The sequence below is a fragment of the Cyphomyrmex costatus genome, unplaced genomic scaffold (assembly GCF_001594065.2).
Source record: "Cyphomyrmex costatus isolate MS0001 unplaced genomic scaffold, Ccosl1.0 scaffold302, whole genome shotgun sequence".
NCBI lineage: Eukaryota > Metazoa > Arthropoda > Insecta > Hymenoptera > Formicidae > Cyphomyrmex > Cyphomyrmex costatus.
This window is the reverse complement of record NW_017277148.1, coordinates 2185726-2199678: the sequence shown is the minus strand read 5'-3', so window position 1 is coordinate 2199678 and position 13953 is coordinate 2185726. Positions and strand designations below refer to the sequence as shown.

The following is a 13953-nucleotide window of genomic DNA, read 5'->3' as shown; positions in this document are numbered from 1 at the left end:
CCTCCCCCCCTCCCTCTCTCCCTCTCTCTCTCTCTTTTGATATACATATATGATATACATAGTGCTAGTAGCTGACTACAATGGACGTAGCTGCAGTGAGATATAATGTACAAAAAAAGATGTCGAAAGATTCGAAATCCGTATTCAGTTAAATTTCGGATCCGAAAGATCTGGATATCCGGTTCAATTGAATATTTCGAATTTATCTCTATCTCGGATATCCGGATATGTAGATAGTCGTCGACCCTAGATCATACGTTCAGTTTCGACTGTGCGCTTCAATCTTGTAACGAATTTGGAATTCAATTGACTTTATTCTCATTATTTTATAAGCTTAAAAGGTGATTGCTTAATATACAAAATATAATATAAAACAAAAAATAAAAACTGATTTCTGAACGACTTATAAAATCTGTTACGAAGACGTGTACAGTTCGACGTAAGACAAGTTAGGATTTATAAACAGTATCTATAATTTTTTAAAATGTGTTAATAAAAAAAATTATTTATTACAATAATACAAAATTTATAAATAACGACTAGAACTTTATTATTGCTTTTACATTGTAAAAATAATGATTTTATATACATATAATATTAAAACTATTATCCTTTCGCATAATTTATAATAATTTATTACTATTTATTATGATTAATAGATTACTATTAATCATAATAGTAATAAATTATTATAAACTATGTATAGTACTTTATATATCATTATTTTTGTATAGCTTCCAATAATTTTTTCTACAATTTTTGATTCTCAGAATATGACTCATCAAGAATGATGTTGCAGTCTGACAATAAGAGGACCAGTTTTGCACGAGTTTATATTTTTGACATTTTCAGGAGTTTAGCTTCTTTTTTTTTTGCGTTCTTGTACTAGTTTTTCGTGCGTTTTTTTCAGCGCTAGATGGTGACGAGGATCGTGTCCTTAAGCTACTGCAGAAGGGCGTCTTCGTCGATACGCCGGACACGACCGCCGGCTACACAGCGTTGCATTACGCAACGCGGAGTGGGCATTACAACACGTGCAAGATTTTGCTGCAGCACGGTGCGAATGTGAACGCGTGCACCCGCAGCTTGAGAGCGACGCCTTTGCATCGCGCGGCCAGCATGGGCCATGTTAAAATCCTCAAGCTGCTGCTTACCTACAAAGCAGATCCCAATCTGACAGATGTAGACGGTAGGACAGCTTTACATCGGGCGATTCCGACGATAGCCGGCTCCGCTGAGGGCATCGAAATCCTTCAGTCATTGTTGCGGATCACCGATCGCACTATCAAAGATAAATACGGGCAAACTGTCGATGACGTGTTTGAAAATTGGAAAATCACGCAGAGCGATGATGAAAAAATAAAAATAATAGAGAGATTGTTTTATCGCAGTCAGGAATAATAAGATGAGGATGAAAAATGTGTGGAATTGCAAGTATGCATTTCTCTTTTATAAAGAAATCTCGTGAAGCGCCAAGGTCTAATTTTAATAAAACTTTATATATGTAGGTACGTAGATAGAAGATTTAGAAAATATCAGAGCGGAAAACGGTTTAAGAAAGAAGTGAAATAACTTTTTGTATTATATAATTATAATGGTTTTTAACTTTTTTTCGTTATACTTCGAAAAGTATTTAAGATAGAAAATTTTATATAAAGTTTTATAAAGTTAGTTTTATATTTATCCAGATTAATTTTTTTAAATTATAGGGGAGAGTGGTCTAAATCGGACCTAGTTGCAGTTTTGTTCTCTATAAGGCGTAAATAAAGTCCGATCGTAAAACCAATGGTGCCGTTCGAAAGATCATTTAATTTTCTTCATTTTTGTTTCAGACCATTTTAACATATTTCTTACCTATGTCGAACTATAATAAAAAATGTAAAAATGCATTTTCCGGTCCGATTTTTATGAACTTTTAGATAGAATTTTAAAATATTTTAATTAATTTTTGTTAATATTAAGTAAAAACGAGCAATTTAAGACTCAAAGATAAAAATACAGTTTATATTATTAGAATTAAAATCAATAAAAAATTCCAATCTGAGTCTGATGACACATGATATTTTATTGATTTATGCCTGTTTCCACCAATGCAGATTAACTTTAATCTCGGTTTAACTTACTGTTCATCTTTTTTTAATTTTTAGAATTAGAAAAAGATAAAGAGTAAATTGAACCGAGATTAAAGTTAATCTGCATTGGTGGAAATGGGCATTAGTGTTCCTTAGACCAGATCTGGTCGGTCGATCACCAGTACTATAACCAGGTTGTGGCGAACCTTCTTTCTTCGATGAATTAACTGGCTTACTTGTCTTTTCAGTGATTTTTGTACAGGTCCGATTTGAACATCCAAAGAGAGGTTCGATATGAACACGGGTCCTTTCGAACTATTGGAACAAATTTACAATAAACCGCAAAAGTAATCACGAAACTCTTGATATTTTTGAATTCTACACTCTTTAATTATCTTAAATCATTGACTCTCTCTTACAAGGATTTTCTTTTTTAAAAAAATTTTTGCATGATAGCCAAAAATATATATTTGCGTCTATTCTATGAACGTTATGACAGAGTACTCTGCCAAACTGCTGTCACATGTTCGGTGTCTTATAAGGACTTTACATTATAAATAGCACGCAAATCTGCGTATTTATTTAATTTAAAAAGGTTCGATTTGGAACACGGTCTGATTTAGGACATTCTCCCCTATTGAATATAATTTTGGAAAATATTTCTTACAAATATTTATGTGAATAAATAGAGGTATTTTTATTGTAAAAATTTTGTACACAACATTTTTAAATATCTTGAATAGTTTTTGAAATATAATTTAAAAAAAAATAAAAATGATTTCACCCCTTAAAATCATTTTTTTCTAATTGATATTTTCTAAATTCATCAATAAAACTTATAAGGGTTTCATTAAAATCAGAATTTAGTATTTTGCGTTCTTTGTGAGATTGTTTCGTTAAATAAAAACGACTCAATAGATGCATCAACTAAATATAACATAACAACAATGTTATAACTTTACATTCAACAATGTAATTGTTATTTTTTAATTGGTGTGTTGAATTGGAGAGAAATAAAAATATTATAAAAGTATCTATAATTGTATTAAAACTTGTTGTTACACGCTCTTATAAATAAACAAAAAATGAATCTCTATAATATATGTCGGATAGATACAATAATAAAGTCTTCTGTGGAAAAAGGCTTCTCGATGCTCAAGAAGTAAGATGGAAAACTTGTGTGAAGTAATTTTCAAATGTTAGTGTAATAAGAATTATATTAATAGCGTATATATTAAAAATATAATATTAATAAAATATTTTCAAAAAGGAAAAATGTTACTTTTTTCATAATAATGTAACAGCTATTTCGAACTTGCGAAAGATCATTAGATTCTCATTAGTTATCTTCCTCTAAAGCCCGATCTACAATTGCGTAAACGTAGTTGTAATTGTAAGAATTGACTAATTACAGTTGAATACGAGGAGAATATTCGACTGTCATTGGTCAATTCTTATAACTACACCACTTACAACTACGTTTACGCAATTGTAGATCGGGCTTAACATTTCAACAAACCTGATAATTTACCGAATTACAGACAACACTAAAATTAAGATGTAAAAGACTTGTTTTTTTTTTTAGCTGAATTTCTTGCACGATTAATTTTTTTCTTATTCTAACGTTGGGAGGAAAAGAAGAAAAATGAATTGTACAAGAAGTTGAGTTAAAAAAGATGTCTTATAAGACATTTTTTTAACAGAAATTTACAGAGTATCCCATTGTTATTTGTTGAAACTGTATTGTATATATATATATATATACAATACAGTTTTATAAATCATATTAGGAACAAGAAAAAAAATTTAGTAGAGACTATTTGACATTAATATAAACTGAAGATGATTAGAAATACTTGTGTCACTTAAATATTTATAAAAAAAAATATTGTTAATCTTATTTAAAGAAATTAATTTTCTTTTGACGAAAAATTAAACAAGGTTTTTTTTTAATTTCTGAAATATAGTATATCATTAAAAATTTAGCATTTTGAAAATATATGCCATATATAAAAATTAATAAGAGATTGACGATATTTAATATTTTTATAAACATTTAATTAAATACAAATATTTTATTTGATTTTGGTTAAGATCTTTCACATACGATCCACAAAAAATAAAACATAAAAATAAAATACATAAAGTCTGCCAATTGCTGCATTTAACAGAGGATTCTAATCATGTTATCACAGCTTCTGGAAATTCTGTGCAAACAAGGAAATAGAATATTCACGATATATAAAAAGATCCATTAAATTGACAAATGTTAGAAGCAATTGACGTAAAAAAACGGTTTTAAACAATTCTACAAAAGGATCGCCAATTTCGATCAACAAAAGGAACAAGTGTGCAATAATATTTTATTATATAAAAAATACGAGGACGGCGGATTACGTAAATGTACTCTTGCGATGATTGTATGACTTTGGAATATTTTTTATTGTAATGATTCTTACTGATGATGGTCTAAAATAGAGAGAGAGAGAGAGAGAGAGAGAGAGAGAGACCGAAATGTCTAGACAAAATTAACGCTTATTTTGAATAAAGGACATTCGCTCATTATAACTAGCGCTGTATGCTCTTTGTTTTGTTTTGACAAATATTTTCAATCGTCTTCACTTTACATACAAATAAAACTCACATACTTTCTACTAAAAAAATACTTCATTTTGCCTTATTCTCTATATGCGTTTAAAGATAACAGCTGATTGGTTTCAATTTCCCAAGGGACACTCCGGTATATAATACCAGCCAATTTATTACTGCAAGACAGTAATTATTTATTTGGAGCGAAAGCACTAAACAGTTTAATCTTTAATACTTAAAATAATTAATCAATCGCTATCTTTCACTATTAAATTGATCAGATTAGTATCAGACTTCTATAAAAGTTTTAGTAGACGACTCCTGCAAAACTAAGACATTTTATAGATAATAATATCTTATAATTCTTGTGTTTCGATCTTCTGTTGTTCGAGTATAACAATTGAACGTGCCAAAAAATTCGCGGACGACAACGCGAAGCGATGCGACGTTCACGTGAAAGAGTACGACATATACACGCGACCATCCGTCCGTCTGCGCGCGCGACGAACGGACATGCGGCCGCATAGGGTCGTGCACTTGATATTGAAGCGGCTTCGTGGCGCTTCGGCGACGCTCGGCTGTCTCCGGGTGTTCTCGATGCGGTGGCCGCCGGAGCCCCGAAGGAGCGGCGGCGGTGGAGTCTCTCACGACTCGCGATAAAAACAGCGCTGCCCCCTAGCGGCGCTACCACTCTCTCCCCCTCCTCTACTCTCCGAATGGTCGTTCGTGGTGCGGCCGCGCCAGTCGTTGCACGACGGGGAGTCGTCAGTCGTTTCACGAGTGATATCAACCGCGGGTTCGTTCGCGCGTGCCGCCAAGCAAAAGCGTGGCGTCGCTCGCGCCCGTTTTCGTCGTCGACCACACGACGTCGTCCATCATTTTCGCGTGAAACCCGTGGCGATCAAATATAGTGCGGTGTACCCACGACACGATTTACGGGACAGTCGGTCGCGTCAGTGACAAAATATCGGCCGCTCTCTTTTTCTCTCTTGCTCTCGCGCGCGGCGCCGCTCGTCGTCATCATCGTCGTCGCCGTCGCCGCCGCCGCCGCCGCTGGCTGTAGAGTCTCCTTCGCGTTTACGTCCACGCCCGTTTCGCTCCGTTTCGTTCGGCGAGAGCTCGGGCCTTTTTCCCGTCGTCGCGATCTCGCGGCGCGAGTGACAATTCGGCTGGAGAGCGAGCGGCGATGTAACGTCGTCGCGCTGCTGTGACGTCACGTACGACGTCGGGTCGCGCTATAATCGAGAAGTATACACACAGAGAGAGAGAGAGGCACATACACGCGCGCGCCCAACTTCACCAACGCGAAAAACCCTGAGCGGACAGCGCGCGCGCGCGCGCTCTCCGTCCGTCGTTGCCCGCCGTCATCATAGTCATCATCGTCGTCGTCACCGCTGCACGCTACGTCTCCATCTCCTTCTGCGTTCCTGTTCGCATAACACACATACACACATCCGCGGCGCTTCGTTATACGCAATAACGCGGCGCGGAGACGTGAAAGAGGGAGGGAGAGAGAACGCGCGGGGATGTCTGTTGCGTGCAAACGGTGAGAGATAGAGCGAAACGGAGGAAGGATAGACCGCGCGCTGCTGGTAAGATCGCGAGAAACCGTCGTCGCGGGGAGAAGGGCGAGCGAGAGCGCGATAGATAAGGACGGAAGAGAGAGAGAGAGAGGAGGAGGAGAGAAAGAAGCACACGCACACATATATGCGCTCTCGCCGTGAGCGCGGAGTCGACGGGGGAAAGGGCGAGGAGGGCGGGGCGGGGGACGAGGCGGGCGCGCGGCGGGACGTTCCGCCGCCGCCGCGACGTACTTGCGTGTCCTGTCCAGCAACAGCGGGGCCCGCCAGCGCGGCGAGAAGGAGGTACACGCCGCTGCGGAGGATGAGAAGAGCGACGACGAGGCCGCCGGTCGCGAGACACAGCTACCCCGCGACCAGATAGACCCTTCTGGAAGGCTCGAGCGCGACGCGGCGCCTCGTACGACGTCGTATTCGCGTCGCGTCGCGTCGTCGTCGTCGTCGTTATTATTATTATTATTGTCATCATTGCATCGCGCAGCAACGTTGCGCTGGCACGCGCGTTTCCGACACACGTGCGAAGCGGAATATAAAGGAGATAAGGCGGACGCGTATCAACCGCATCCCGTGGCGCCCCACTGTGTTTTTCTGCGGAAAGAACGACGATAGAAGAGGAGGAGGAAGAGGAAAGGAAGAGAGAGAGAAGCAGACACGTCGCCGTGTATTTCTCAGATATTTCTCTCGCAGCTGGCTCTCGCGGCTGTGCGCGCGTCGTTTCCGCCGTCCGTCCCCCGTGCTACGTTTTTTTTGGAGCGGCGCTCCAGACTTCGGGGCCCTCTCTTGCGAAAGAAAGGAAGAGGAAACGGTGAAGAAGGAGCGAGAGAGGAGAAGATATACAGCCTCGACCTCAAACTCGCCGACGGCAGCGCGAAACGAGAATGGAATCGTCGTTGTTCCGCGGATAAGTCGGTCGTCGGTCAGTCAGTCAGTCAGTCGTCTCCCCGCGTGTTGTGTCGTCCGCGTTCGCGAAAACGTTGAAACCTCGTTTCTCTCTCTCTCCGCGGGGGTGTTGCGCGAGAGTAACACCCGAGAGCGGAATTACCAGTCCGCTTTATAATGCACGGCGGCGCGCCGGATCGCGCGCGACGCCGCAAGAAAGCAGCGGCCGGGTTTCTACGTTCCGTTTTTATTCGCTCGTCGGACGGTCCGCTGCTCCGCTGAGAGTCAAGTTCGTCGCGCTCCGCTGTGCGCGCCGCCGCGTCCGTGGCGCGCTCTCGCGCGGCGTTCACCATCGCGCTTTCGATTGTGCGTCGCCGCACCGCACCGCACCGCACCGCACCACGGTCTGTGTCTACCTGCGAGAAAGAGTGAGAGACCGTCTGCGGGGACGAGGTAAGACGCGTGTCTTCTATCTTCTTTTTTTTCTTTTTTTACATTTTTCTTCTCTCGATCTCCGAGTGATCGGAGTCTCGTGCGGCACAGCGGGTCTGTTTTCTTTCGGTGACAGTTTCCACAATGTTTTCCCAATGTTTATGTGTGTCCTCTTTTCTTTTTTTTCGAGGTGTCAATGGTCGTACGGCGTGTAAACGCCCGTGTTTTGTCACGGCTGCTCCAGTGTAGAATGGTGTTGCCGAAAAGGAAAAGGGACAGACCCTCGTGTTTCTTAATTTGAAAAGAAAGATACCGGCCTGACGTTTGGAGCGAAATGATTCTTTTTGACCAGTGCAGGGTTTAGGAAACTTTCGATACTATCGGGCACACCCTCATTTATACTTGAAACAACAAATTTCGATATTGGACATTTATCTCTTGGTAAACAGGTATTTTTTTTCTTTTTTTTTTTGCAAACTTGACTCTTGACATTCGTGTCTCCAGAATTTCTGTAGTATTCAATAGTAATTGTGCTATTTTATTGATAATCAAATTATAATTATATCAGTTTCTTTTCAACATAAACTCCAAGAGGAAACATTTGTAATTCCTTATATCTTTCTAGGTTTGCTGCTGAAATGTGCATTGTCCACATATTGATTTTAATTTTTAGTTTAACACATTGATTATACTCTTCAAAATACCTTTTTATTTGTTGCTAAATAAGCAGATGTTTCATGTAAATTTGATATTCTCTCTATAAGAATTTCTGTAGTAATTTTAATGTATTATTATTGACAGATTATTAAATTATAGTATCAATCTCTTCCCGACGCGTGTATGAACCTCGAAAGAAGACGTTTCATTTCTCTTGGCCTTACGTCTTTCTAGTCGCTACTAAACGTGCATTGTACAGGAATCACACATCTAACACATTGAACATAATCTTCAGTGTTAAATAACTCTCGTCCCTCTTGAAACATGCCGAGCTTTCGCGTTTTTCTTCCGACTAAACATGCCATTAGTAACCCAATGCTTCTTTCAGAGTAAATTCCACAATTTTGTTTCGCAACGATGAGCTATTCGGACTCATTTACACGGATACGTCCATTATCTCGGAGGAAGAGGAGGAGGGGGGAAGCCCAACCGCGATAGCGAACGATTGATTACTTTATGGCGCGGCGAATACATTTTTGAAAGGAACAAACATGTCTCTCTTTCCACTTCTCTCACACGCTCGCCCCCAAGGGCCGAATAACAATAATGGGAGGATAAAAATTTTGGACAATGGCAGTGGCACATTTTCTACGAACGAACGCGGGGTCCGTCTAATTTTCGATCTCGTGGATTCTCTCGTTTCTGTGTTAAATTTTTTCTCGGTCTAATGAGCTCGAGAAAGCCCACGGTCGCCCTAAGGGCATGTCACGCGATCGCATCGCCTAAGCCACTATTCGAAGAAGGAGTTACAATGTACTCGCATTGTATACACCAAATTGTATAGGCCTACCTCTACAGGCCGATATTTTTATGTGTGTTTCGAGGACTACGGCTCGTACAGGGCTCCTGAGAATCGCCGTGGTTACGCAAAACCTTTCATTTTTTAAAAGAAGACTACGAAACGTCGTCCTTGTTTTTTATGAAACTATACTAGTGAAATTGGCCATTTTGGCCAAATCCAGAAGGAAAGCCAATATTTGTGCCTTAGTATACCATTGATATTTTTATCTTTGGCAACGTATGATACTATATTATGTTAATTATACAAAAAATTTAGTTTCAAATAAGTCACATTAGTTTTTCTTTTTTTCTGTATATTTTTCCAATAAAATATATTAATTTTATAATTTAACATTTGAAAATTATATATTAAAAAGTTTATGGAAAGATTTTTTATTATCAAAATTTTTGTTCCAATTATACGATATATTTTCTTTCCAAAATTGAAGATAATGTTTTACAGATAACAACAATGTACAGTTATATGTAATTTAAAATTTGTAATTTTTGGAGGACAAATTATACGATTATCAAATTGTGAAAATTGAAATTGTTAATAATATATTTAACATATTTAATGTCACACACATTCAAGAAGATAGAGAGAGAACTTAAGGAAAGTAGCGGTGTAACAGTAATACAAGGAAAAGGAATACAGCTTTATTCACAACTTTCTAATCTCTGTTTAGTCTTTACTTAACAAGCCGACAAAGTTACGAGTTTTTCCTTCGAGACCCTTTAAATTGCGTAACATGGGAGCAGCGGCGGGGTTATTTAAATAGTACCACTTGAAGTGCTAACCTCATAATGCTGACGTGTCGTAAACGTTACGACCTAAGTCGACAGGGCCGTATGTTTCTTTCTCTTTCTTTCTCCCAATCTCATATTTCTTATCGGCATTTTCTATAATTGAAACCGATTTCAGAGGATCTTATCTCAATTCTTTTTCTTGCTATTGTAAATTGTATTCGCTTGCCATGAAATAATAATTGCAGGCGTTGCAAAATAGCCTGTTGTCTATATAGAAATCTTCTCTCCTTTATGGAAGGAGATATTGTGTGCCAGATACATTCTTAAAATTCAATTTATCTGCGCTTACATATTTATTACGACGAAATATTTCGGTCACGGTACGGTTTTTAATAATTTAATGAGAAAAGAATGGAGACTTTGAAACGGATATGTTCCAATGTTTCCATGTAACACATTGTATAATACAATGCAGTCACATTATTTCCGTGGAAACCACCTTTTGCGAATAACGCGATGCGGTTTTCGGGTAAAAAACGACGGTTGCACTTTGCAGTTAGGCTGTTTTTCGCGTGACGTGAGCACCTTAAAACGTAAAACCTTAAAACGAGCGTTACGTTTGTTGTGGAGAATATGTGAAAATTATAATTGACGACGCTCTCTTTAACTCGATGCAACATGATTTCGGAATTAATTACATTCGGCGTATTTCAAATGCGAATTCGACATCGAGGCGTAATTCAAGTATGTGTTGAAAAAAAAAAAAATGCAGGCCAATCGCTATATCGCGGCTTCTAAATTCACATGGTGCGACTGACTATGTGTGCGTGATTTTTCGCTACCACATCTGTAGTGGTGCAGAATCGCTGCACGATGAGTCACTTAATATATCCGCGGATAGTGAGAAAAATATTTCACGCATCGTATACGACGTTTTAATACGTTGGATTAATGTCGTTTTAAAAGAAAAGTCTGATAGCAGGAAGTGACGTCCTACTTTGACCTTAATTTAAACCGACATAGGAAAGGAATGTATAATTCAATGACAAGTGGATCTAATTCCGGTAACATTTTTAGAAGACGTACTCGGAAAGGACAGTTTTGCTGAAGTATCTTAAAATTTAGCTCGGATATAGATTCGAAGATAATTCTGTTGAATTATCAAATAATTATACAGAACACTTAAGTTGGCTGTTTAATAATATCAAAATTTTTTGCATCATTGCTCTTGACATGCGTTTCTTAACTATACATATATAATTTAATGGTCCAACAAAATTATTTTGCGATCTGTATATCTACTTAAATTTTCAGATATTTTAACAAAACCATTTTTTCCATATAAGGATAACATATAAAAAATGTCGATACGCAAAACGATTTTTTTATTGAAACGACTAAGAGAAAGCTTGATTGATGTTTGTAAAATTGACAAGATGTTTTATTAATTAAAAAAAAAGACAACAGTTTTATAATAGCAACTTTGATAGAAAGTATTGTACGATAATTCTACAGTTCCTAATAAAAATTGAAAAAAAGTTTTACATTTTTAATATGAAAAATAAAAAATAAATGATCGCGAATTTTTTCTTAGGTTATTACTTTTCTTTTTTATTATTATTTTCCATTGAAGGGCCTGACGTTGGAATTGGTCGCGGAGTTCCGGACACCCCGTAGACCCCTCGACGATAAATTGCGCAAATTCGCGACGGAGCGTCGTCGTCGACGCGACGGCCGACGACGATATCGATCTCCCCGAGTTTTCCTAAACGCGCCCACGGTCTACATATGTTTCGGAAGCGAGAGAATGGGCCGTGTGGACATGCGCCGCGCATGCACGCACCGGGGCTATTGTATTAATGGCAGTGCCTCTCGTCGTGCGCGACGCCATGTGATGCGCGAGGTTACACCGTGGCCGCGACGACGGGAACGACAGTTGGTTGCGTTGCGGAGAGGCTCGATATTTCGAAACCTGCCATTAGTTGCGGATACGTTTAACCTTCTCGCTCGCTTTGCCTCGCCGAAAACGGGGGAAAAACGCAAGCGAGCGTCCTCGCGGTTTCACCGAAGGCGCGATTTCGTACCATGTACAGAGACACGTCATAGCTGTTCGGAAAAAAATAATAACTGGTCGGAAGATTCCAACTATAATAATGTGTGCGATTAAACGATATCTATATGTAGTAATAGTGAGCATGTGTAAATTACACGATCAAGTGTAATTTTTATCTCGTAATAAATGATTAAAATTAAGTAATTTAATATTGCAGTATTTTTCCTTGTTAAACATTTCGCAGATTTCATCTCGATATGATAAATAAAATTATAATTTTTAGCTTTGAATGAGAGAAATTTTTTTTATGTACCAAAAATTATTAAATATTTCTATCGTAATACGCACAATTCTCGAGTAATAATCGCAAGTTGTGTTATCTCGTAAGGCGTTACAATGGTAACATTGTTCTGGAAGGCTGAACATTACGTTTGTTGTCTTTTTTCACATCTACACATGCTGTGAAAGAAAATATCTAGTGATTTCTGAGAGATACAAAATTTATTTCTTACGTATTTAGTTCCTTAATTATTGTATAATTTCCTTGAAATTTTATAATTATATTACTATTTTACTTCGATAATGATACATTTTACACAATTGGAAAAGTTTTTTTAGTCAAATTTAACATAACATTTCATGTGTCTCAAACGACGTCCATCTTGTGTCAATTTTACGAACGTGATTTATGAATATGTTAGAAAGTTGTATAAAATTAATATTAATAATGCAATATTTTGACACCATTTGAAAATAGAAACATTTTTTAAATAAAATTAATATTTATAATTTGTTAAATTAACATACATTTCTTAAATCAACGTACATTCATCTTTTATCTATTTATGTTATTGATTTTGCCTTTTAAGTACATTAGTTACATGCGTTATTTATTCATAAATTGTGTTATTTTAACACACTAATGAATTTTAAATGTCAATTTATCACAAAATATTCGTAACATAATCACACGTTGAATTAATATTTGGGAGCGTTAAAAATTAAATATAAAATTTTAACAACATGTTTAACACAAATAGAAAATATTTTTTACTGTGTACGATTAAATTAAATGTACATTCTACGTTTTATCTTTTTTTTTTTTTATACAGAACATAAATTAATTTTTATGCAGAAAATAAATATAATGTGCTATAAAAATAACTATATAGTTATAACAATTAAAATAATCGGCCGTGATAGTCAGAGGAATGAGATAAGGAATAATGATATGGTAACACGATACTTTCAATGATGTATGTTTATGAGAAATATGCGAATCTATTTCTGTGTGTAAATAGTATAACTGCTGTTTTTATATTATTCCAGCAGGATATCGGTAACCGTTTGTTCGCTAATGATTCCGCCGATTACCTCACAGATAAGCTAGAAACGACGATGCGTATTACGAGCTTGTCACCGAATGCAAAACGCGTCGAACGCATCGCATAATGCGTTCGACGTAATACACGACGCAATTTTTTTATTCGTTCCGCTCATTAACGCGTTACGTGGACTCATTTTATAGCACGATACTCTTTCTTCCTTTCCGTTCGCACTCACACGATTGTCACTCTCTCGCTCACCTGGCGTTTACTGTTGTCATTTCCAGGATCGATTTGCTCATCGAGATCAGCACAAAAAAGTCCTTGAACTTGGTGGATTGCGAGGAAGTTTGGAAAGATCAACAGGATTCCACGGCGGCGGAAGCGAAAAACTTGGCCAATTCGGGCTTTCGCCGAGCAGGAAGAGCTTGAAACAACAACTCGGCGGACTCGAAAAAAAATCGAAAGTAATCTGAGAGAAGGAAGGAAGGAATCGCGGAGGAGGGCCCGGCTTCGAGGAAGAGACACTCCCATCGCTCGTGCTATGGGCCCACCCTGACGACGTGTTGTGTACGCGTCTCGATAGAGAGATCACGTTGTGTTCGTCGATCACGCCATCGTTCAAGCCGGGACCGACGGTGCTCGTGAAACTCTGTCGTGATCCAATTCGTGTGTGAGGTACCTCGTCTGCACCTGCCGTGTGCGTCAGAGAGAAAGAACGTGGTCGACAGTGCGCGGCACGGGCTTTGGGTATCGAATGTCGTCGAGAAGACGTC

At 38.3% G+C, this 13953-nt stretch overlaps 2 protein-coding genes across 2 annotated transcripts in view; both read left to right on the top strand.

Moving 5' to 3' along the window:
- LOC108775622 (ankyrin repeat domain-containing protein 39) overlaps positions 1-1469 on the top strand; it is a 14524-nt gene extending 13055 nt beyond the window's left edge. The window contains exon 3 of the mRNA XM_018542042.1: positions 911-1469. Coding sequence (XP_018397544.1) covers positions 911-1401 — 491 coding nt within the window. The 3' untranslated portion in view covers positions 1402-1469. The remainder of the gene's footprint in view (positions 1-910) is intronic.
- A 4718-nt stretch (positions 1470-6187) lies between these two features.
- On the top strand, positions 6188-13682 carry LOC108775611 (uncharacterized). The gene is made up of 3 exons (XM_018542028.1): positions 6188-6207; positions 7406-7573; positions 13465-13682. The coding sequence occupies exons 1-3, from the start codon at positions 6188-6190 to the stop codon at positions 13607-13609; spliced, it is 333 nt and encodes a 110-aa protein (XP_018397530.1). The 3' UTR covers positions 13610-13682.
- The last annotated feature ends 271 nt before the right edge of the window (positions 13683-13953 follow it).

What these genes read in the sequence shown, in the direction of transcription:
- LOC108775611 (XM_018542028.1), top strand. Translation starts at nt 6,188, where the DNA reads ATGTCTGTTGCGTGCAAACG. An exon ending in ATGTCTGTTGCGTGCAAACG is followed by an intron (nt 6,208 to 7,405) that starts GTGAGAGATAGA and finishes CTCCGCTGAGAG; the next exon opens with TCAAGTTCGTCGCGCTCCGC. An exon ending in AGACCGTCTGCGGGGACGAG is followed by an intron (nt 7,574 to 13,464) that starts GTAAGACGCGTG and finishes TGTCATTTCCAG; the next exon opens with GATCGATTTGCTCATCGAGA.